Below are 21,131 nucleotides of genomic sequence, written 5' to 3'. Positions count from 1 at the left end.
ACATCTACTACGTTGACCTTTCACTCGTGATGTTGCTTCAGCTTATTGATACCCGTTTCAGTCACTCTTTCCCTACAATTAATATTGGGATATAATAATAAAAAGTAATGATTCTACTATAGTTACCAGAACAAGGAAGAAATTAAATACAAAGCGTTGGAAACTTCGGGAACTGGATTTTCTTGTGAATGCCCAGAAATCTTGTTACTTTTGTTTATTTAGCTGAATACAGATAATGTCTGGAAACACTCTTCTTCCTCACAGCTCTCATCCTGACTCTTGTGATAGTGAATTCAGCGACACTAGGGCAATAGAGCAGATGTTGTGATTCCAATTCTATTGATTGTGTCTCTTCCCAACAGCATCTACCTGGGCAATCCAGCATCCAAAAACAACACAACAGACAGTATCAATCTATCAACATGGTCGCCGCTTCTTGCTGTTCATCCATTTCACAGCTGCTGGACCAGTTGCGTCCCGCCTGCCCGCATGATGACTGTGTACTGTGCCTTCTCTCTCCTTCCTCCTCCTTTCCCTTTCCTCCCTTTGGATTCTTCTGTTTTGTTTTTCTATCTCATTTCCCTTTTCTGCTACAACAACAACACCAAACAACAATCCCATCCAGCCCCCTCATCTCCCACTCCGTTGTCCCCCTTACAGAATCGCATTCTTCGGCCCATTTCCCTCTACGTTTTCTTACCTTCTCTATCACTCCTTATCTGGCATCTCATCTTCTTGTTCGACACCTGCGGATTCATATCTTTTCTTCTTCCCCCTATTCCGCGCGTGTTTTGCTCGGATGGGTAGTTCAATCCCTCTCACTTAGGCATAAGGACTCTGCTCAGTTTGGCCCAAGTATAGAGGACGCGTTAAAGGGAGCCGAATATAAAGTCGATTGTATTTTGTGTTTTTTTTTTGTTTTTTTTTTTTTTTGGTTCCCTATACCATCGTCAATCCCACTCTCCTGCGTCCCCTTTTTTGTGTCTTCTTTTCTCATATCCTCCTATCCTCATTGCCTATTTTTGAACCCTCGACCTCTCCACTTCGAAAAATCCGCTGGCGGGAATATACCCGCTTTTTCCACTACAACGTTTGGTTTTTCATTATTCGAAGTCATTTGCCTTATAGGAGGAGAGAAGGAGAAGGAGAAGGCGAGAAAAGACGGCCTTGCCTTCTCACATCTCCGGACATCTGCGGAAGGCTGCTTCATTGGTACGTGTTGTTTGGATTCTCCATAACTTCTTATGGCTATGGCCGTTTTCCTTCTCTGGATGGGTGATCAGTGCCTTGTCTTCTTGTCCTCGCCTCGCAGTTGATATGACCTTGGATAAAGTCGACCTCATTGAGGCATTCATTTGGAAATTCATATTTATTTCGTATTTGTTGCTTTGTTGTCGTATGGACGGCAGTGGTCAAGATGGCTCAAATTTGCCGTGACATGGTGCCCGATTTCTTACTGAATGGCTTTTCATTTTTCACTATTTTCTAATTTCTTTTCTTTTTTTTTCGGGGCTGATTTGCAGCATTTTGGCTGATTTCTATTCAAGTGTTATATGATTTGTCTCCCTTGTGACGAATACCTACCGGGACGAACCTCACTCCTGGGCAAGGTAATGTGAAAATCTATTCTTTTACCTTTCTTGCCGTTACAGTTACTGATAAAACCTGTAGTTTTTCGCTCAGTTCAGCGGACAGAAAAGAGGGAGGTGTTAACTAAAATTCAAACCCTCTAGCGAATATGCAGCCCATGCAAGGGCATCCAACCCGAAAAGGGGTTACGGAGGACGGACAAGAAAATACTGGAGCAACACGTCCCCATTCACCGTCTAATGAACCAAAATCCAGGAGATACGAGATTCGTACATTGTTAGATATTGGACGTCGGCTTGGTGCGAAAAGTGATTCTTCTTCTTACAGCTGTAATACTATCGATGGTGTGTAATATCTTCTTGTTTACCTTGAAATCATCCCTTCTTTTGACGCCAAGCTGACAGATATCACAGTCGCTTCTCTAAGACAACGCAAAGAACACTCTGAGAATCGGGTGTTGGCAGAAAAACCGGTTAACCGTCACCGAATCTCCTCGAGCTTCTCTCTGAGTAACGAGGACGGATTGTTGCTCTCACAAGCCAATAGTGTTCAGTATCCTCGTCGCCAACCATTAAACGCGCCCCAAGGTAACCTTGCCCAAAGAGATGCAGGTTTCGCCCGATTTTTGAAGGAACATGCGTCACCCAAACATCACAGAGTCACTGCAGGAGGTCGAATAGTTCCCATGAACCTCGCATCTTCTCCTGCCCCTGAGTTCAAGCTACCGGCCAAAAGTTCAGAAAAGTTTGAAATGAGGAAAACTAATAATAACTACTTACAAAACCGGACATTGAAAAGGTGTACCGATTTTAATCATGAAATGGAAGGTATACAGCAACCGGTGTTGCGTCGTGAATCGGATTCCAACACACCTGCTGGCCTCAACTTGGTTCCACGGGTGTTATCCGGGTCGGATTGCGGGCAAATGAATCACCCTCAGCACACCGTTCCGAACGTGTCAACCAGGGCAACATCAGGTCAACAATCCCAACGAAGAGAAAATGGACCCTTCAACTCTCATCAGATGAGAGATGAAACGATCGGACAATTAACCCCTGAAAGCACCTCTGCTGCCTCTGGTTACTTAGTACCTAATGGAGGAATTGATCAGACTGGCTGGACCCCAAACAACATCCAACAGTATAATGCTCCCTCTTCAACGGGCCAATCATTCCCAATGGCATATACATCGCCACACGGTGCAATTCTCGGTATGTACCCCGCCGACCAATCAAGCATAATGATGTCTGCTCCTATGCAGCTGTTCCCAATCTCAGCAATCCCGATCAATCAATCCATGATCCAGCACGCACAAGCTTCAAACTTGGTAGTGTCATCGGCAGGCCTGTCAGGGGAACCGTTAACCCACAAAGCTCTCGAAAAGGCGTCCCAGGAGTACGATACGCTGACAGACCAGCTTTCAAATTTGGATAGATACCTTGCAATACACTCCTGGGATATTGATCCAGTTGCGAAGAAAATCCTTATTGACCAGCGGGTAGAACTTGTCATGAAACTTGACACTGCAAGATCAACGAAGGAGCAAATTGAGGCAGCAATCCAATACCTGGTCTCTCAACCCACAGGTGAGGGTCAGCCTTTTGGTTATCAGGCCCACGGTCAGGCAATTTCTTGGCCCTCTCACATTGAACAGTACACAAACAATGTATTTTTAGGGAATTTGAATCCAACTGGGTGCTTGATGTCTGGACCGGGGATACCAATGGCAGACTCATTCAACAATGAATTTTTGGGGCAAACAATGCTACCCTTTACATCTGCTGGACCTGCGACCAGTTTTGAAGACTGCCAGGCTTCAATTGGATTCAATAATGGCAATAATACAGCAACTGAGTGGATAGGAAATGCCAACTCAATAGCTGACAACAATTATACAAACCTTTCAGACGAGCAGCCAAGTAGAATTCATTTGGATGTGAGGGGAAACATGTTCAGGAGCGCCAGCGAAGAAATTATGGAATGCTCTCCAGCTGAAATTGCTCGTGTCTATCATGATATCGAGACAGCAGCTAGTCGAGGTGAACCATTAGGACCACTGATCGAGGAGCTGGCAATCGTGGCAAGAAAGTTGAATATTTCTGGTATCGCGAAAAGACAAGATATTGTGATGCGACGGGGAAAAGAGTCACCATGTATTGATCCTGGTGAGAACCAGCTCACCATCGTTCCATTCAACAGAGGAACCACAATTGCGAGTTCCAGTGACAAGTCAAACCACACACGCTCCGTAACAACTGGTTCACAAGTTACCTCCCAAGACAGCATGTAAGCTTTTCGGGCAATAAAGAATCAATCATAATAAATGTTGACTATGATAAGCAGGAACCAAAACTCCACCATCCGAACACCCGAAAAGCATTGGGACACTTCGTTGCACAGAACTACGGGACAGGACAACAATGGGAGTAAACATAAAGATGATGATAAGTGAGTACATAATACGACGACATCTTGTCAAATCGATCTCTCTTCATCGGGTAGCTTATACTGACTGAATTCAGCAACATTTATTCTGGTCGAAATAGAACCAGAACCGAAAACGCTGGGGCAAGCGAAGAGAAACGGCTAACCTACGATGGTGGTAGCCTTGACAATTTGTGTAAGGATAGTAAGATCATGTCTCCCACACCCGCTGGCAAAACAGCTGTACCGGAACAGCATCTTTCGGTGTCCTCGAACGCAGCCGCTGGAGACAAAGAAACGAGACAGACTGCTCCACGCAGCAATGAGTTTCCATTCAGTCCTTGGAATCAAGTGGCGCATCACGGTGGTTTGCAGCCAAAGGCAACTACTTCGACGGCATCGTATAACGTGAATGCCTACGGATTCGTACCCCGTTTTGATGGGGCTAACGATCCAGATAACCGCAATCCCAAAGCAGCAAGCGACGTTTTGAATTCTGCCGTTACGAGAGGTGCTAGCAAAACCACGGGCGACAAATGGTATCGCAAAACACCCCGCAAAGACCCCGATCCGTTGGACGTACGAGCTTTTTTCCAGCACCTGCGTGAACAGGAAAAAGAATTGATGGATAGGTACCGGAAGGAGAGCCGTCCCTTTGGATAGAAAATCAAAAAGCCCCTGCCCAACACCAGGAAAGAAAAAAAGTTTTTTGTAGCAAATTGACAGGAATTGACATTTGTCACAGCTTGAATATGGTCGGGGTAGAGAAGGAGGCCAAAAACTGGACTTGCCGCTGCATTATTGATTGACGTATTATGCTTTGTTTGGTTGCTGTGGGGTGATGAATAATGACTACATGATTAATCTGACATTTGATTGCCTTGGTGGGCGGAAAGCAGAGAAAAGAAAAGAAGAAAACCAATGACACTTTCTTACCGTAACGTTTTTGAGTTCTAGGAGATCCACAGCAATACACTGTTTCGTTCCTGATAGCTAGTCAAATAAATAATTTGCTTGAAGATTCCCAAAAAAATAAAAGGGGAGTGAGGATCCCGGCCGGGTGTTAATCCACTTTCCGCCTTCGAGTATAGAACAATAGCCTTTGGATAGAGCGAGTGCCTGTAATCAACTACTCTGCTTGTGCTGCCGTACAATTGCGCTGCCAGTTGCGGTCACTCAGAGGTTACTCCGAAGATTCTCCACCTCGCAGCGACAAGTGAGGCTGCTTACCCAATCAAAGGCGCGCGTTCACTGTCCAGCCTCTCCATTGCTCCAGACAGCCACCAACCCATCTCATCACCAAGGCCTGCTCCCACAGTCAACAACAACAACCTCTGCATCAAACCGTCTATCTATCAACCAGCGGGTGGGCTTCTTCTCTGTGTGTCAGTGTCTCTACCTAGGTACTATCCATGTTCGTGGTCCCAGGAGAAACCTCTTGTCCGGCTGCCCAGCCCCCATTGGATCCAGAGAGCCGTTTGCTGCTCTGAACCTTAGGAAGACCAACAGACACACCTTGATAAAGCCCTGTTTGTGAAAGAGTCATCCGTGGGCGGGCACAGCAGCTACAAAAATAGTCCAAGAGCCTGGATTTTTATTTTCTTTTCTTTTTTTTCCCGCATCTCTTGCCTTGAGCTGTTGAACCCCACCATTTCATGGTCCGGACTCCTGCCTATTCTTGGGACTTGAAACTCTTTTTGACTTTTGGTCCACTTGTCCGCTTTGCCTCGCGGTGCCCGTTTCGATTCAAGGAAACCAGCCGACCGTGTCTTGCACCCCCTCCGCCGTCGCCGTCGCCGTCGTCCCCTTCCTCGTCCGCCCAACTCTCAACGTCTTTGTGACCCACTCGCCGTTCTTGAGTTCTAACCAAAGGAACCCAACTTCGGACGTTCCTTTTTTCGTTTCATTCCTTTTTTTTAAAAAATAAAAAACGAAAGTGAAGGGGAAAAGGATAATCGAGTAGACGAAGGATATTTCTGTTTGCTAAAATAACTGTGTTTGTTTCTATTTATATCTACTTATAGAGGTAAAAGAAAGAGGAGATGACACAACTTTTCACCTCCTCCTCTGGGCAGACCAGCGGCGTGAGACATGAGAAACGCAGCAACTTCGCCGGCATATCATTGGCCACGAAGAAACACTCCTCCAATGACTCCTCCCATTTCCCTACGAAGTTGAAGAACTTCTTCCGCATCAACAGCTCGTCCTCCACAAACAGTAATAGCAACAACAACAACAATAGCGACGGCTCCCATGGCGCTGCTGGCCAAAACTCCGGCGCCTCTGGATCGGGTAAATCGGAGACCAAGATGACCTTCCGGCAGTCGCGTTTTCTTCCCACTATTACCAGAAATCGATCGACGACAACCGCCAGTGAAGGAAACCCGTTAGACGAAGGCATGTCCCCGACTGCCCATGCGAATCCGTACTTTGCTCATCAGGGCCACCCGGCCCTGAGACATCGGAACGACGGCAGCGTGTCCTCGGTCAATGCCGATACCCCCGAGTTGCAGGTGGATGGTGTCGCGGCTGGAGACCAGGCCACAACGGCGGGCAAAGAGGAGCTAGCGAGAAAGTTGAGAAGGGTCGCTTCCGCACCAAATGCGCAGGGATTGTTTTCTACTGGCAAATCGGACGAGAGGCCGAGGACAGCGGAGCTGGGGAAAGAGCCGTTGGTGGAACATGGTGCTGCTACTGGTGGTGTTGGTGTCAGCGACGGGGCCAGACTGAGCCTGGTTGATGCGCCTTCCAAGAGTAATTCGCTTGCGGTGCCCGGTGTGGATGAGCTGTCGAATCTTCCCCCGCCAAGCTTGAATCGTAATCCTATTGCATTTAGGAGGACGTATAGCTCAAATTCTATCAAGGTGCGGAATGTTGAGGTCGGGCCTGGGAGTTTTGATAAGATCAAGTTGATTGGGAAAGGGGATGTGGGGAAAGTATATTTGGTGAGGGAGAAGAAGTCAAGTCGGTTGTATGCGATGAAAGGTGAGTGTTGGAAATCATTTTCTACTCTGGGTTTAGTTTTTGTGTGTTTGCGAGGATGTTCATGTCCTGACTGACGGGGTTTTTTTATTCTTCTTACTCTCTTAGTCCTAAGCAAGAAGGAGATGATCAAGCGGAATAAGATCAAGAGAGCTCTGGCCGAACAGGAGATTCTCGCTACAAGCAACCATCCATTTATTGTCACGTTATATCATTCCTTCCAGTCTGAGGATCACCTATATCTGTGCATGGAGTATTGCAGTGGTGGCGAGTTTTTCAGAGGTAATATTGTTGACAATGCTTATTATGAATGGACGTAAGGGATGCCATGGCTAAATCGAAATACAGCTCTTCAAACGCGCCCCGGCAAAAGTATCCCCGAAGACGATGCCCGCTTTTATGCTGCTGAAGTAACTGCTGCCTTGGAATACCTTCATCTCATGGGATTCATTTATCGTGATCTCAAACCCGAGAGTAAGACCACTGGCCCTTTTTCGTTACGCTCGATTTTTGTTTTACTAATATTGTACATTCGTGGCAGATATCTTATTACACCAGTCAGGACACATAATGCTCTCAGATTTCGATCTGTCGAAACAGTCGGGACCCGGTGGGGCTCCAACTATGATCATAGGTCGCAATGGTGCCTCGCCCACGTCTTTACCAACCATAGATACCAAGTCATGCATCGCCGACTTCAGAACGAATTCGTTCGTAGGAACGGAGGAATATATCGCACCGGAGGTTATCAAGGGTGATGGACATACGAGCGCCGTTGATTGGTGGACCCTAGGCATCTTGATATACGAGATGCTCTTTGGGACCACGCCGTTCAAGGGCAAGAGTCGCAACGGCACCTTTGCCAACATATTAAGGGATGAAGTACCGTTCCCGGAGAGTTCAGGTTCGCCGCAGATATCGAAGTAAGTTTGCATATAAATGATTAATTTCATGCTGCAATGTTGAAAAAAAGTCAACCAACCACTAACCTTCCCTGCTTCAAAAGTATTTGCAAATCCCTCATCCGCAAGCTCCTCATCAAAGACGAAACCCGCCGACTAGGAGCACGCGCAGGCGCTTCGGACGTGAAAACTCATCCTTTCTTCCGTACCACACAGTGGGCACTTATTCGCCACATGAAACCGCCCATGATACCACACCAAGGCCGAGCAACCGATACAATCAACTTCCGGAATGTCAAAGAAAGCGGTAGTGTTGATATCGGCGGCTCGGCAAAGGCCAAGGGAGTACCTCTGGACTCCGGGCTGACAACTCCATCGGGGGAAGCGGTGCCGGATCCCTTTGAGGATTTCAATAGCGTCACACTTCACCATGACGGGGAGGAACTTGGACATCATATGATTGATGATCGTGTGCCGTCGCCGTCGAATAGGCGGTGAATTTAAACGGGGAAACTTAGTCTCTCCGTTTATTTTAATCCTGGTAAAAATGGGGGGAAAAGGGGGACCTATTGGCGCATTTTTCAGATATTTAACAAGCATGTCCCCATTGAGTCGATTCAGGATCGCATGCATGCCATGCGCATATGTGTATTTGATTCGAGAAGCTCTTTCACTCACTCCCCACTGATCCTCAACAGGTTATTCATTCAAAAACACGGAGGAAGAAAGAACAAAGAATTGATCGGCGCCGATAAGATGAAGAATAACTATCGATTCCACGCGACTTCGACATTTTTTGGTGAAGAAAAAGCCGGTATCCAGCTTTTTGATGTGTTGCTATTTTTACTCTGCCTCTTTTCTCAAGCCAAAGAATTCATAGTAGGGGTGTTCGGAGTGTATTTGCTCGCCTTGGTCTTCAAGGGTACTTTTTCATCCCTCTTTTTGCCTGTTTGCTGTATACTTTATTTCCAGACCCATCTGCTTTTCTTTTTAAACCGTTTTGGCGATATTATTCATATGTGTAGGGCTCTGGCTCCCTACCTCTGCTTTCTTCCGCTTTTCGTTTCTGCTTGTTGACTCGTTGCATCTCATTTGTTGGACAAATCCGCTTTCGAGAGGAGGAACCTCATTCCGTATGGAACGCCTACCCTGTCCACTACCCAACCTCTCCCTCCCTCTGCCACGTTCCACGCATGCTTGCACGGCAGGAGAGGACGAAGGAAAAATGAACAAGCCGTTGAGCTATGAAGGGGATCATTGAAGCTGACTGCTCTCTGCCTCGTGTTGAGCGTTTTGCAATGCTCCCTCTCTTGCCCATTTTCCTCTCTACATTTCCTACTTCCCACATCAGTTATTTCTCTCTTCAAAGTTATTTCTCTCTCAAATCCATCCATCGAATTCCAATTGGCCTCCTGAACTGACGGCCCACAGATAACGATGATCGTACTTATGGCTAAAGGACTCATTATATTCACCAGGGACGCTGACGATCTTCCCAGAGCGCCATACGGTAGTATACACACTAACCCTATTTTGCTCCCTCTCGGAGGATTGGCTTTGATTATTCTTTCGAGATTGCACCTGCCCCCTCCCCCAACAACCCCGATAAAAGAAGAAGGATGAGAGAAGAAGTAGCACTTCGCCACCTCTTCCGCGGCCAAAATATTTCCTTATTACGAATGCCGGTGCTAGCTACACTACGCGTGTGGCTTTTTCTTGTCCACCTGTATTTTTTCCTTTGATCCGTTCAGCTTGTGATGTTCTTGGGAATAAGCGGTTCGATGCTCCATTCCCACATTGTCGTACTTGTGCGCGCAGGTCGTACAAAACAGGGAGAGAGAGATGACAAGGAGATGAAGTGATTTGAGTACCATTTGTTTTGCGAGCATGGGTACTTTTTTACATACTGCGTAGTGTCCAGCAGTCTGAGTTATGTCTACTCATATCACGTCTATTTAGATAATTTTTTTTACATATTTTAGTTTCAGCATTATTTCATTTATTTCCATAGCTTTTTTCTTCTTTGTTTAACTAGTAAGTAGTTTTATAGGATTAGTAACTACTACCCTTACACCTCATTGTTGGAGTAGTTCTTGGAAGGAATTCTGAAAAGGTTCTCACTTGTGATTTTAATCACTCCAAACTAATATCAACCAACATATCCAGAGTACAACTACAGGCACGGTGGTCAAATAATATTTATTTGCACTTCTGTACTCGCTGGCAACTTTCTCAGCATCATTCCATTCATTGATCCACCAGTTGAACCCATACATTTCTGCTGCGAAATCTATCACCACGCGTTCCGATCTCTCCTAAGCTTTCGCATCTAATACCCACCCTTCAACCAAAAGAAAGGGAAAACAAGCGAGAAGACAAGGCAAAGGGAACGAAAAACAGAAACGAAAAAAAAAAAAAAAAATGCCCCGCCCGGCATCCTCCCTCTCATCGCGTCCCCTATCTTCCTCCGCCAACCACCATAATCTCGACATTGATATCGACACAGACGCAGATATCGGCCTAGCCGCCCAAGATAATAATAATAATGACGTCCCCGCAACCATCGCAGCAGGGACCTCAACTGACCCGACGACCAATCCCCTCCTCCGCGAGAACCCCCTCCTTTCCCCGCTGGAACAAGAAGTGCTAAATGAGTATGCGAGGTTATTGGGGAATATGAATAAGGTTGTTATACATTCCTATCCATTGCATTTCGCCATGGGTTCATTTGAGACGGTTGAAGCTGAATTTAAAAGCGATTTATATATATATATATATATATATTTTAAAAAAAAAATGATAAGCAAGAAAATCAGCTAACAACCTCACTTTTTATAGCTCTCTGACTCCCTCGCTCACCTCTCTACCCGCCCCGCTGCGGAGACGCTCGATGCCCTACGCCTCCTAGAACGGAAGACGGCAACGGTGTGCACGCTGCTCAAGGCGAGTGTATATAGTATTGTGTTGCAGCAGCAGATTTACAATGGGGAGGATGGGGTGGGGGGTAGCGGGGAGGGGCATGGGCCTGACCTTGGTCATGAGCAGCAGCAGCAGCATCATCACCATTATGGCGAGGAGGGGCGTTATAGTGGGTATAGCGAAGGGGATTGATTGGAGGGAACGGGGTAAATAAGCCGTTCATGTGCGTGAATGATATGCATTGAGGCAATGGGATAGGGATTTGCAATGGCCGCGTCGCTAGCTGGCTAGCTGGGTGGTTGGGTAGATGGCGTTGTCAGCTTCGTCTTTTTGCAGGTTTTTCTATCCACAGGACGTGGATTTAGGAATGGGCAACTAAGGCGAATGGAGTTCGAATGCGTGACTTTATATTTTCTATTTACGTTTGCTATTTAGCCAGGACTTATGCAGAGTTTGGTATTCAATGTTATTGTGCCTTTGACCGTCGATGGACGAGAATGAGGCAGGTGAGTGAAACAGAATCACCACATCTTGCATCAAAATACAGAAATTCATACATGACATACTTATACGGTATATGCCATAACTGTAAAATAGGGGAAGTTGGTAGGTAGTATACAGGCAAAAACTTAGGCAAATAAGCAGTTAGGTAGGGTAAAGCAAAAACATATCCAGTAACGCTATCTATCAAGACAATGTTTCGCTATCCAATGTATGACAAGCAGAAGTTGTACAGATAAATTGGAAGGTCTGTTCAAACTAGTGAAATGCAAGGGAGGAAGTGTAGGAGAAAATACAAAAAAAAAAAAGTGCGCTGCCGAACATCAATTTTACTGAGCTCCAGCATAATATACCTTTCTCACGTCGACCAGCTTTCTGCCTCGGGCGCGGGCTATATCTTCAGGATCCTTTTGGCTCATCAACGCCTCGTACGTGGCTTTGACTGTGTTCATCTTGTTGCGGGATCGCGTGACTCTAGCGGCCAAATCGCGAATACCCGCTGCACGGCACATCTCCCAGATACTTTGTTGGCAACGGAGACCGAAACCTTAGGGAGAGAGGGGATACATGTTAGCGTGACTAGATTGCAATTAGTTACGTTGGGGGGCATAATTGTCTATACCTGGTGGCCGATGCATCAATTGTAATTCTGTAGCGCCTACTTTCCCCCGTACATCTCCATAGATGGTTCTATCCTCGTATCTTAGAACAGGTCGCATATTTCGAATAGCTCGAGCATGCGCCTGCATCAACGCTTCTCCAAAGTCGCGAGATTTGCCTTCCCCGATACCCAACAGGCCCTTGCCGTTTCCTGCAACTGAAAGAATCGAAGTCTGGCGGATTTTACCTAGACGGGTTTGGTTGGAAACCATTCTCTTTACCAAAGCTTTAACCTGTAAGCCCTTGAGTGTACGTACGGGCCAACCAGTCGCACGGGAAACTTTCTCGTAATCCAGTTGGATTTCAGGATCTTCAGCCTCTAAAATATTTGGATCCTGTGCTTGTCGCTTTAGATCTTCTTTTCTAAGTTGGAGATTCGGACCTCCGCCTATGTTATCTATTGTTTCGTACGGCTGGGTAATATCGGGAACCAACGAGGAGGCTTCGTCGACGGGATCCTTCACAAGGTTCATCTCATCCATGAACTCAAAGATCTTTTCGGGATTGTTTTCGGCATCCTCCTCAGACATCTGTTCGAGATAGTTGGCAACCTCTGTCATCAATTCCTGCTCTGTTTTCATGCGTGGGATCGGGACGCTCTTGGTCATTGGGCGGCGGATATGGTGGTCGACGACAGGTTCAACGGTGGAGAAGTCATCTAGGTACTTGAGTGCCCACTGGTCATCTCTCTGGTGAAATTGCTGAGCCATATCTTCGGGGCTGATGCTCTTTTCACCCGCTTCAATTGCGGCGATCTGCTCTGGTGTGTACTCCTCCGCAAGGCGTTTCCTGTCTTCCTCCGAGTACGGTTTGAACATTTTTGGCTTGAGTTTCCGAGGGGGCTTAACGGAACGTGGATTTTTCTCCTCATTTTTTACATCATTCTTCTCATTCTTCGTATATTGAGAAAGTGACTGGTGGAATTGTCGACGCGAGATCGAAGATAGCGGAGCCCGTGATAGGGAGCAGAAGAGACAACGGGCCGGGCGTGCGAGACTCATGGTGACGGGAGCAGCTGGTGAGGCCAATACTGGCCTCACTGGCGAAGATCAATTGAGGAGAGAGAACGTCGTGGTAGATGTGGGCGAACCCGTTGACTCGCCTAGTTTGTTGATTTGATGCTGTGGTTTTTCCTACCTTTTTTTTTCTTGCGTTTTTGGTGGAGAAATTTTGCCAGGGGGAACTTTTCCCGCAACGTTGATTGGTCGAAGGAAAGTTCCTAAGAAAAAAAAAATATATATTAGGAGTAAATATACGCAGTAAATGCCAAAACTATGTCTATATGTATTAACGTGCTTTCCCCTTACCCACCTATGTTTAATTCGGCTGCTAGGGCGCTGCTGTTCTCTGCGCGATCCAGTTTTGAAATCTCCGGCCTACATATATCCCGAAGCCAACGTTTTATCTCCTCCAAACCATTTCACGGGTGGCGGCAAGAGGTTTATAGAATGCCCCAAAACCCGCACAGAAGGGCAAATCAACGAGGAGGTCCGCAGCACAAGAAGAAGAAGGTTTCAAAGGATATTAAGGAGGGCGATGCAGATCAAGTGCTGCTGTTGGATGTGGAGGCGCTGTTGAGGAAACATGCTGAGGACGCAGAGCAAGCAAAGCAGGATAACGCGGAAAAAGTACCAACAGTGACGCGCAAGCACAAAAGCGAGAGTTTCCCAGAGACTGAAGTTACTGTATACGAGATATCCTCCACGGGAGATGGCCTGGCGCTTTCTCCTTTATTCGACCATGTCTACGTCGTACCATTTACGGTTGCGGGAGATAAGGCTCGAGTTAAGGTTGTGAAGACAATGCACGAGGAGTCTTACAGCGTGACAGATCTACTTGAAGTTATCACGCCGTCCCCTCAGCGCGATGACTCCCTTATCAAATGCCAGTACTTCGCCAAGTGTGGAGGATGCCAGCTCCAGATGCTTCCCTACAAGGACCAGTTGAAGCACAAGAGGAGGATCCTAGAAAAGGCATACACCAATTTTTCGGGGTTGCTACCTGAATTAATTCCTGCAATTCGTGATACCATGGCTTCACCATTGCAATACGGCTATCGAACAAAACTGACACCCCATTTCCCCATGCCGACTCGGATCCGACGTGGCAGTGCGGACGGAGAGGAGTCGGAGATGCCGCCTATTGGGTTCATGCTTAAGGGTAGACGAACTGTTATCGATATCGAGGACTGTCCTTTGGGAACAGATATTGTTAGACTGGGGATGAAATGTGAGCGCAAGAGAGTGGCCAAGAGCCTGCATACTTATAGCAAAGGCGCCACTCTCTTATTAAGAGAAAGTACTACACGATACTACAAGGATCCCGGCCGGCGGTCACCAAACGGCACGGAACGAGCGTCCTCTGAAGAAAGGCAACCGGTCCACGATGAGCCGGTAATCCGAAGGGAATATCCAGACTACATCGAAGAAAAGCGCTGCATCACGGACCAAAACTCAACGTCAATTGAGTACGTCGACAACTACAAGTTCCAGAACAAGGCCGGCCAATTCTTCCAAAACAACAACTCTATCCTAGCTCCCTTCACCCAATATATCCGCGAAAATGCCCTTCTCCCGCCTTCAACTTCGTCTTCGTCCCCATCATCATCTTCTACGACGCAGCGCACCTCTAAATTAAAATACCTCCTAGATGCATATTCTGGTTCTGGTCTCTTCACCGTCACACTCTCTCCCATATTTCTCTCGTCCCTCGGTATCGACATCTCCGCTGATTCTATCGAGGCAGCCCGTAGAAATGCCCGTGCCAACAAACTTGCCAATACTGGTTTCGCAGCCGCTGACGCAGCCGCCATTTTCAAGGACGTTCCTTACCCACCTGATAAGACGCTTCTTATCATTGACCCACCGCGAAAGGGCTGCGATAACAACTTTCTACAGCAGCTGCTATCTTACGGACCCGCGAGGGTCGTGTATGTAAGCTGCAATGTGCACACCCAAGCGCGAGATGTCGGCGTATTAGTTCAGGGAGGAAACTTCAAAGGGGAAGAAGTGAGGTATGAAATTGAGAGCATTAAAGGATTTGATTTCTTCCCGCAAACGGGGCATGTAGAGGGTGTGGCGATTCTCAATAAGGTTGTTCCGAGACCAAAGGATACGATTATAGCAGCGGTTGGATAGCAGTTCAATCTCTAATGTCAGGACGAGATAGTTCCGTCCTTCTTGACAGCGTCACAGCAGAATAAGCAGACAGCTGTAATATAGTATTAAGGCTTCGCATCTGAAGTCAAGAGATCCCGCAATCTGCAATTGAAGTTAAAAGAACAGGGTATTTTCTTTGACAATATTTCAGACATGGTACGGGTTAACCCTTGTGCCTGGGAGACCGCGTTACTACTCCAGCTTCAGTCGAAGTGCCCCTTCCACAATCAAATTCCGACCAGAGTTCAATATTCCCACTAACTTGTGAATAACATCATCGGTCCAAATGACCAAGCTCTATTATGGGTGGGTGCAGCTGTGATTCCAGCGCAAAAAGGCGAAGCGAAGGTTATTACAACACTGGACTGTATGCAGCACAGAGAACTCCATAAAAATTCACAATTTACTAGCAAGTTCACTTTTGTGACTTAATCAATGCCAGTAATACTTTGCCGCCACTGGATTACTCTCTATCTGAGAGCCCGTTTTTTGCATACTTATATGTCTGTTGCTGTTTGATAGCTGCCTTCCGCACTTTCTTTGTTTACGGCTGGCAGATGTTATTATGGTGTGGAATTCGTATATGCTGAATCCACAAATATAATTGGAGGACTGTATCCTCCTCGACGACGAGCTTTCGAGTGGTAGGAATTCTCCGGGAAGTTCTTGATGCAGCTCTGGATAGTAATTACATTGGTACATGTGCCTTTTGCTGCACATTGGCGGTATATTGCCTGGCTAAAAGGTGGTCCCGCACAACACAATATTGAGTATATTGTAATTTTGGTAATGGGAATCGGATTCTTGGTGTGTATTACGGAAACCTATATATAGAGAGAGATAGGTTCCATTTTTGCTAGGATACAGAGGCCATTAGAGTGTTATTCCATGGCGTATAAACAATGTCGAGTGTCATTGTTGTCGCGGATCTTAATCCCCCAAATTCGCCGGCCTGGGAAAGCAAGAATAGGGTGAGGAAGGAGTGCGTGTAGATTCTATATTCTCCTTGGGATCATTCATTTTAAGCTTTTGCTGTTGTTATCCAGCTCTAAGCCGGACACAAGGCGAGAGATAAAATAAATGTAAAACGATAAAATAGAAAACAAATCAAAATGAACATTTAAGGTAGGGTGGCGCGAAGAGAGAGGCCAGGAAAACGCGAACGATATACATTAATAAACAGATATGCTTAAGGTGGAAGTATCTAGGTGCTTCCTGGTCCACCGAGCAAAGCAAATCTTCTGACAATGCTTGGTCCGATCTCGTCGTATTCAGCCTGAAGGGGGATCAAAGAAAACAGGTTAGTTCGTAAGCTAATATTTTGATGTTGATGGACAAACTGACCTTGGTGTGACAATAGCTGCGGAATTCCGGTGTCTGGCCCAGCAAGCTTCCTCCGAACCACGGGCCATGCCGTTGCCGTTTATGGGTGATAACTTGAACCTCAAGGCCACCACTGCGAGCTCCGCCACTCCTAGCTTCCGATGTGCGAATTCGGGCGTCAACCAAGTGCTTAATATCACGCTGCAAACGCCGGCCAAAGTCCTTATATAACGTCGAACCTCCGGAAAGGACGATATTCTTATACAGACCCCGGCGAACATCGATAGGAGAGGATTGGATGACGCCATCTACGACAGTGGGGAGGGGGGTAAGGAAATCTGACGAGTATATTTCTGGGTTGAAGAAGATTTCCGGAGCCAGAAAACGCTCATATCCAATGTCGATGGTGACACTTCGGCCATTGGGCGATGTTACGGTGTGTTTCAAGAATCGGTCGGGTTCTCGGTCGTAGCGGGCAAATTCCTTCACGATATCCGGGCATACGTAACAATATTCCTCCTTCACTTTTTCGGCTGTCTTCATTGAGCTGTCTGCTTCTTGTCGCTCCCTAAGCAGATTTTGAACAAAATGCGTAATGTCTCGCCCAGCAATGGGTATACTTTTGATAGAGGACCCAATAACATATCCCTCCGCCACAGGGATTACATGGGTGACACCATCGCCAGAGTCGATTACGGTACCGGTGAGGGAGCGATCTGTTACTTTGGAAGACGTCCACGAGGCTGCAAGGGCTAGGACAGCCTGAACAGCGATGTAGAGACCGGCGCAGTTGAACGACTCGAAGAAGATCTCCGCAGTATTTTCTCGGTTTTCAGGCGGGTTCAATGGCTAATAAAATGTGTCAGAATGTAGACCGTACGCACATCTGGAAGGGGGTGGGGTAAGAAGGGGGAACTGAATACAGGTTCCGTGAGAAGGAAATAGTGGTCTTCAGGCTCAACTCTGAGATATTTGAAGATGGAATTCGACCAGAACCGTTCCATGTGATCCCAGTTCTCAATTTGGCCATGGCGAATTGGATAGTTGATACCATATCCGGGGCCACCCGACGCATTAATAGCTTCATCTCCGATAGAGAAATCCAAATCTTCCGTCCCCCGCTTTCCCGATAGCTGTGAGCCGGGACCAGCACCACCTGTGAGGAATGACGGCTTGTTGGCGACTGCAGGCCGACCGGAACCTGTTCCGCCTCCTACACTACCCGCAGACTTTGTAGCAATCGCTGTGGGGAAAACAAAAGACGGAGAATCATTGCCGGCGAACCCTGAGAAAAACCAAATGCTGTCAGTCTAAATTTGGAGGTTGGCGGGGAGAGGACCGCGCAATTTGAATTGCACCCACCGAGTTTCGAGAATCCGGTACCGCTAAAGGAAGTAGAATATTATTAGCAACAGAAGCAGAAAGGGCCACATCGCGCACGGTAACATACTTGTCCATGACAACGGCAGGGGTTTGAGCTGCCATTGCGAATGAGGTGGGGGTTGAGAACAGCAGCGGAGGTCAGGTCGCAATTCTTAAGGGGCCTCGCAGCCTTTTGGATCGAAGGTAATTATGGAACAGACACGAATCACAAGCGCCAGGCAATGGCATACCCAAGCATGGTGGAGAGAAGGAGAGATTTCAGGAGCTTGTTGGTCTCACCTCGTCGATGTCGTCGTTTTGGAGGCTCCATCGAAGTCACGGGCGATAAGAGCGCAGTCACGTGGCAATGCACCAGCTACCAATTAATATGAAAATACTAGTCTGATATATAGAGAAAAGGAAGTAAAGCAGATAGAAAGATGAAGTTTACTCCAAGTATTCGATAGCTATTCTCGTGGTTAACTTTATTACCTCTATAACTCAATTGGCTTCCGTTGATTTCTGCATTTTGATTCCATTCATAGTATACTCGAGTTTCCCTGCCTGATATCTATCTCTCTTTCCCCCCTTTTCATCTGGGATGGGAAACGGCATCCGGACGGTAGACATCAATAAATATCGCCCGCAGCCAGCAGCTAATGCCAGGTTGTGGCTTCTCTGAGGGCGCCGATGCGTGTGTCTCCTTCTGCAGGGCTTGGGTTGTATATATATTTCGTCGCTGATGTCTTCCTTGGGTCATTTCTCTCCCGTTCTCTTTCTATGGTTGCCTCCAACTATTATTCCCGTTCACTCGTTTGTATCCTACAATTGTCATCTGGGGATATTAGTCTTCCCTATACCCTTTACCTAAAAGCAGACCTATATTCTCCTTATCGTTTCGATTCATTCTTTTTTTCCCAGGAGTCACTGCTAAGTGTCTCATGAGGCTACGCTTGGTCGCCTCCATAGCAACTCAGCCAATCTACTTACTCACTTGAAGGGCTTGACACCGCTTTATGATGGTCAGCCGGTGTTCACTGATTTGATCCATTGCACTTGCTGGTGCATTAATGTACAAAGGGCCCCAGATCTCTCTTGACACCCTCCCCAACCATTGCTATCTGGAGCTGTTTGCTCCAGAACATCCAGCGTGAATCTCAGGATTGTCACTTCAGAACAGACCATTTGCTCACCTAGCTTCGCCCCAAGATTTCATTTAACTCATTAGTCGCGGGCTTCTATGACGTGAAAATTATCTTACCCTTCACTCCTGGTACCAGTTCTGAAGAAACGCGATTCTAACAACACCATGGTTATTTCTCATTCGAAAGAGGCACAACCTCAGAATGTGTCCGCCATTTTTATCCATGCTGGCGCGGGATTCCACAGTTACCAAGCTGAGTCAACCCATCTTTGGGTGTGCAATCAGTAAGCCTTCATTTTACACAGAATTTTAATTCCTATCGCGTTGCATTTTCTAAAACTGACCTTGCGATCAGGGCCGCAACGCTCGGAATGGCTGTGCTGAGAGCCGGAGGACGCGCTGTGGACGCCGTCGAAGTCGCCATCAAATTTTTGGAGGACCATGAAATCACAAATGCAGGTTACGGCAGCAATCTCTCTGTTCATGGCACTGTGGAGTGCGACGCGACCATTGTGGACCATTTGGGCCGAAGTGGCGCTGTGGGTGCTGTGGAACGTGCGTGTAGAGGGTCCCTTGACTGATACCATCATAGCTAATGAATTCCCCCTCGTAGATATCAAAAACCCCATTTCCCTTGCGCGTCTTGTTTTAGATGTTTCGACCAAACCTTTGTCTTTGAACAGAGTGCCACCAAATCTTCTAGTTGGCCCGGGGGCAACAGAATTTGCATATGAAAATGGAATGCCAGTGCTCCATGCTGACTTCCTCGTTTCCGGAGGATCTCGCGAACGGTGGCTGCGCTGGAAACGGGATTTAGCCCAAGTCGAGGCAGAGGAAAACCATGAAGAGGCGCCAAAGGACGCACAATATCAGCACCCCGGGCACACTTCGTCAACTAGGTCTCGTTTTTCTAGCCCCGGTCGTGGTATTACTTCAAGGTCATGGTGGCGTTCGACAAACCCTACAAACCCTCCGTCAGGATCTGATGGACCCGATGGCGTGGCGTCTCCAGACACCGTTATTCGACCTCATGCACATCTACCTGATGCAAGTGTCCGAGGGTACGAAGAAGATATGAATACCGGGTGTTTAGACCTTGATCTCAACAGTGCAGAAGGTGTTGCGGAATCCCAAGGTGCAACCGATGGCTCCTCCCAACCCGCGGAACTCCGAAAGCGGAAGCGGACCAGGTTGCCTTTAGAGTCAGGCACATCCACATCGACCTCTTTTGGATATGCAGGAAAGGCTATCCCGCCTGAACATGTCGGAGATCAACCCCAAAGAGACCCGGCTGAGGAATCTCCTCAGCATGGCTACATAATGGGTTCAGATGATAACATTATTGACACTGTTGGGGCTATCGCTGTGGATTGCCATGGAAACATTGCGGCAGGTTCTTCTTCTGGTGGTATTGGCATGAAACATAGCGGACGCACTGGCCCAGCAGCTCTCGTGGGCGTTGGAACTGCTGTTATCCCAGTTGATCCCAAAGACGAAGCAAGAACATGCGTTGCGGCTGTGACAAGCGGCACCGGTGAGCATATGGCTACAACGATGGCCTCCAACGTTTGCGCAGAGCGGATATATTCAAGCACCCGGAAAGTCGCAGGACAGCCAGGCGTTTTTGAGACCGTGAATGAAGACGAGGCACTGGAAGCCGTGATCGACGTAGATTTTATGGGTACGGTATCTGATTTGTTACTCTTCTACCCCTGAAACTTCTCGGTAGCGACCATTCCTGCCATGGCTATATTGACATAACTCTTTCTAGGTCATCCTGGTGTTAAAAGTAGCCACTGCCATGCTGCGATTGGGGTGATGACAGTTAAAGTTACCAGGGAGGGGATTGCCTTTTACTTTGCACACAATACAGACTCTTTTGTAAGCGCCAGATCGATGTGGAAACCGTATTTGCCAAACGAACACTGCAACTGACACGCATAGGCCCTTGCTTCAATGAACTCTAATGATTCGGAACCGAAATGTCTCATGTCTCGCAATGGAGGTCACAACAAAGTTGCCCAAGGCGGACGATTTATCAGGTTTAATAGGTATATGACATGTCCTAAAGCCCTTTTTACCATGCCCATATCAAATAATAAGGGATCCATTGGACATTAGGACTATGGAGACTTAAGTTGCTAACTTGGTGTCATTTTTATCTTC

The 21,131-nt window shown here is 47.1% G+C and overlaps 8 protein-coding genes across 8 annotated transcripts; 5 read left to right on the top strand and 3 right to left on the bottom strand.

Annotated features, from left to right (window-relative positions):
- Positions 1 to 1,738: 1,738 nt before the first annotated feature.
- HCBG_04830 (uncharacterized protein) lies at positions 1,739 to 4,677 on the top strand (the record flags this gene model as incomplete). The annotated part of the gene is made up of 5 exons (XM_045431879.1): positions 1,739 to 1,934; positions 2,004 to 3,176; positions 3,498 to 3,876; positions 3,934 to 4,038; positions 4,113 to 4,677. The coding sequence occupies 5 exons, from the start codon at positions 1,739 to 1,741 to the stop codon at positions 4,675 to 4,677; spliced, it is 2,418 nt and encodes an 805-aa protein (XP_045287091.1).
- Positions 4,678 to 6,056: 1,379 nt separating this feature from the next.
- On the top strand, positions 6,057 to 8,912 carry HCBG_04829 (serine/threonine-protein kinase nrc-2; the record flags this gene model as incomplete). Its single annotated transcript, XM_045431878.1, has 5 exons — positions 6,057 to 6,999; positions 7,105 to 7,278; positions 7,345 to 7,470; positions 7,538 to 7,919; positions 8,003 to 8,912. 5 exons carry the CDS (start codon positions 6,057 to 6,059, stop codon positions 8,394 to 8,396), a joined length of 2,019 nt encoding a protein of 672 aa, XP_045287090.1.
- A 366-nt stretch (positions 8,913 to 9,278) lies between these two features.
- HCBG_04828 (uncharacterized protein) lies at positions 9,279 to 9,787 on the bottom strand (the record flags this gene model as incomplete). The annotated part of the gene is made up of 2 exons (XM_045431877.1): positions 9,279 to 9,546; positions 9,600 to 9,787. 2 exons carry the CDS (start codon positions 9,785 to 9,787, stop codon positions 9,279 to 9,281), a joined length of 456 nt encoding a protein of 151 aa, XP_045287089.1.
- A 532-nt stretch (positions 9,788 to 10,319) lies between these two features.
- On the top strand, positions 10,320 to 11,009 carry HCBG_04827 (uncharacterized protein; the record flags this gene model as incomplete). Its single annotated transcript, XM_045431876.1, has 2 exons — positions 10,320 to 10,583; positions 10,737 to 11,009. 2 exons carry the CDS (start codon positions 10,320 to 10,322, stop codon positions 11,007 to 11,009), a joined length of 537 nt encoding a protein of 178 aa, XP_045287088.1.
- A 423-nt stretch (positions 11,010 to 11,432) lies between these two features.
- Positions 11,433 to 12,979, bottom strand: HCBG_04826 (37S ribosomal protein S5; the record flags this gene model as incomplete). The annotated part of the gene is made up of 2 exons (XM_045431875.1): positions 11,433 to 11,865; positions 11,941 to 12,979. 2 exons carry the CDS (start codon positions 12,977 to 12,979, stop codon positions 11,648 to 11,650), a joined length of 1,257 nt encoding a protein of 418 aa, XP_045287087.1.
- A 447-nt stretch (positions 12,980 to 13,426) lies between these two features.
- HCBG_04825 (tRNA methyltransferase) lies at positions 13,427 to 15,115 on the top strand (the record flags this gene model as incomplete). Its single annotated transcript, XM_045431874.1, has 1 exon — positions 13,427 to 15,115. One exon carries the CDS (start codon positions 13,427 to 13,429, stop codon positions 15,113 to 15,115), a length of 1,689 nt encoding a protein of 562 aa, XP_045287086.1.
- Positions 15,116 to 15,921: 806 nt separating this feature from the next.
- Positions 15,922 to 18,114, bottom strand: HCBG_04824 (actin; the record flags this gene model as incomplete). Its single annotated transcript, XM_045431873.1, has 5 exons — positions 15,922 to 16,412; positions 16,481 to 17,308; positions 17,383 to 17,744; positions 17,822 to 17,844; positions 17,910 to 18,114. The coding sequence occupies 5 exons, from the start codon at positions 17,942 to 17,944 to the stop codon at positions 16,341 to 16,343; spliced, it is 1,320 nt and encodes a 439-aa protein (XP_045287085.1).
- Positions 18,115 to 19,130: 1,016 nt separating this feature from the next.
- HCBG_04823 (asparaginase) lies at positions 19,131 to 21,086 on the top strand (the record flags this gene model as incomplete). The annotated part of the gene is made up of 5 exons (XM_045431872.1): positions 19,131 to 19,249; positions 19,321 to 19,520; positions 19,579 to 20,646; positions 20,737 to 20,846; positions 20,910 to 21,086. 5 exons carry the CDS (start codon positions 19,131 to 19,133, stop codon positions 21,084 to 21,086), a joined length of 1,674 nt encoding a protein of 557 aa, XP_045287084.1.
- Positions 21,087 to 21,131: the final 45 nt, after the last annotated feature.

This window comes from Histoplasma capsulatum (assembly GCF_000150115.1).
Source record: "Histoplasma capsulatum G186AR genomic scaffold supercont2.6, whole genome shotgun sequence".
Lineage (NCBI taxonomy): Eukaryota > Fungi > Ascomycota > Eurotiomycetes > Onygenales > Ajellomycetaceae > Histoplasma > Histoplasma capsulatum.
This window is presented reverse-complemented; position numbering and strand designations above follow the sequence as displayed.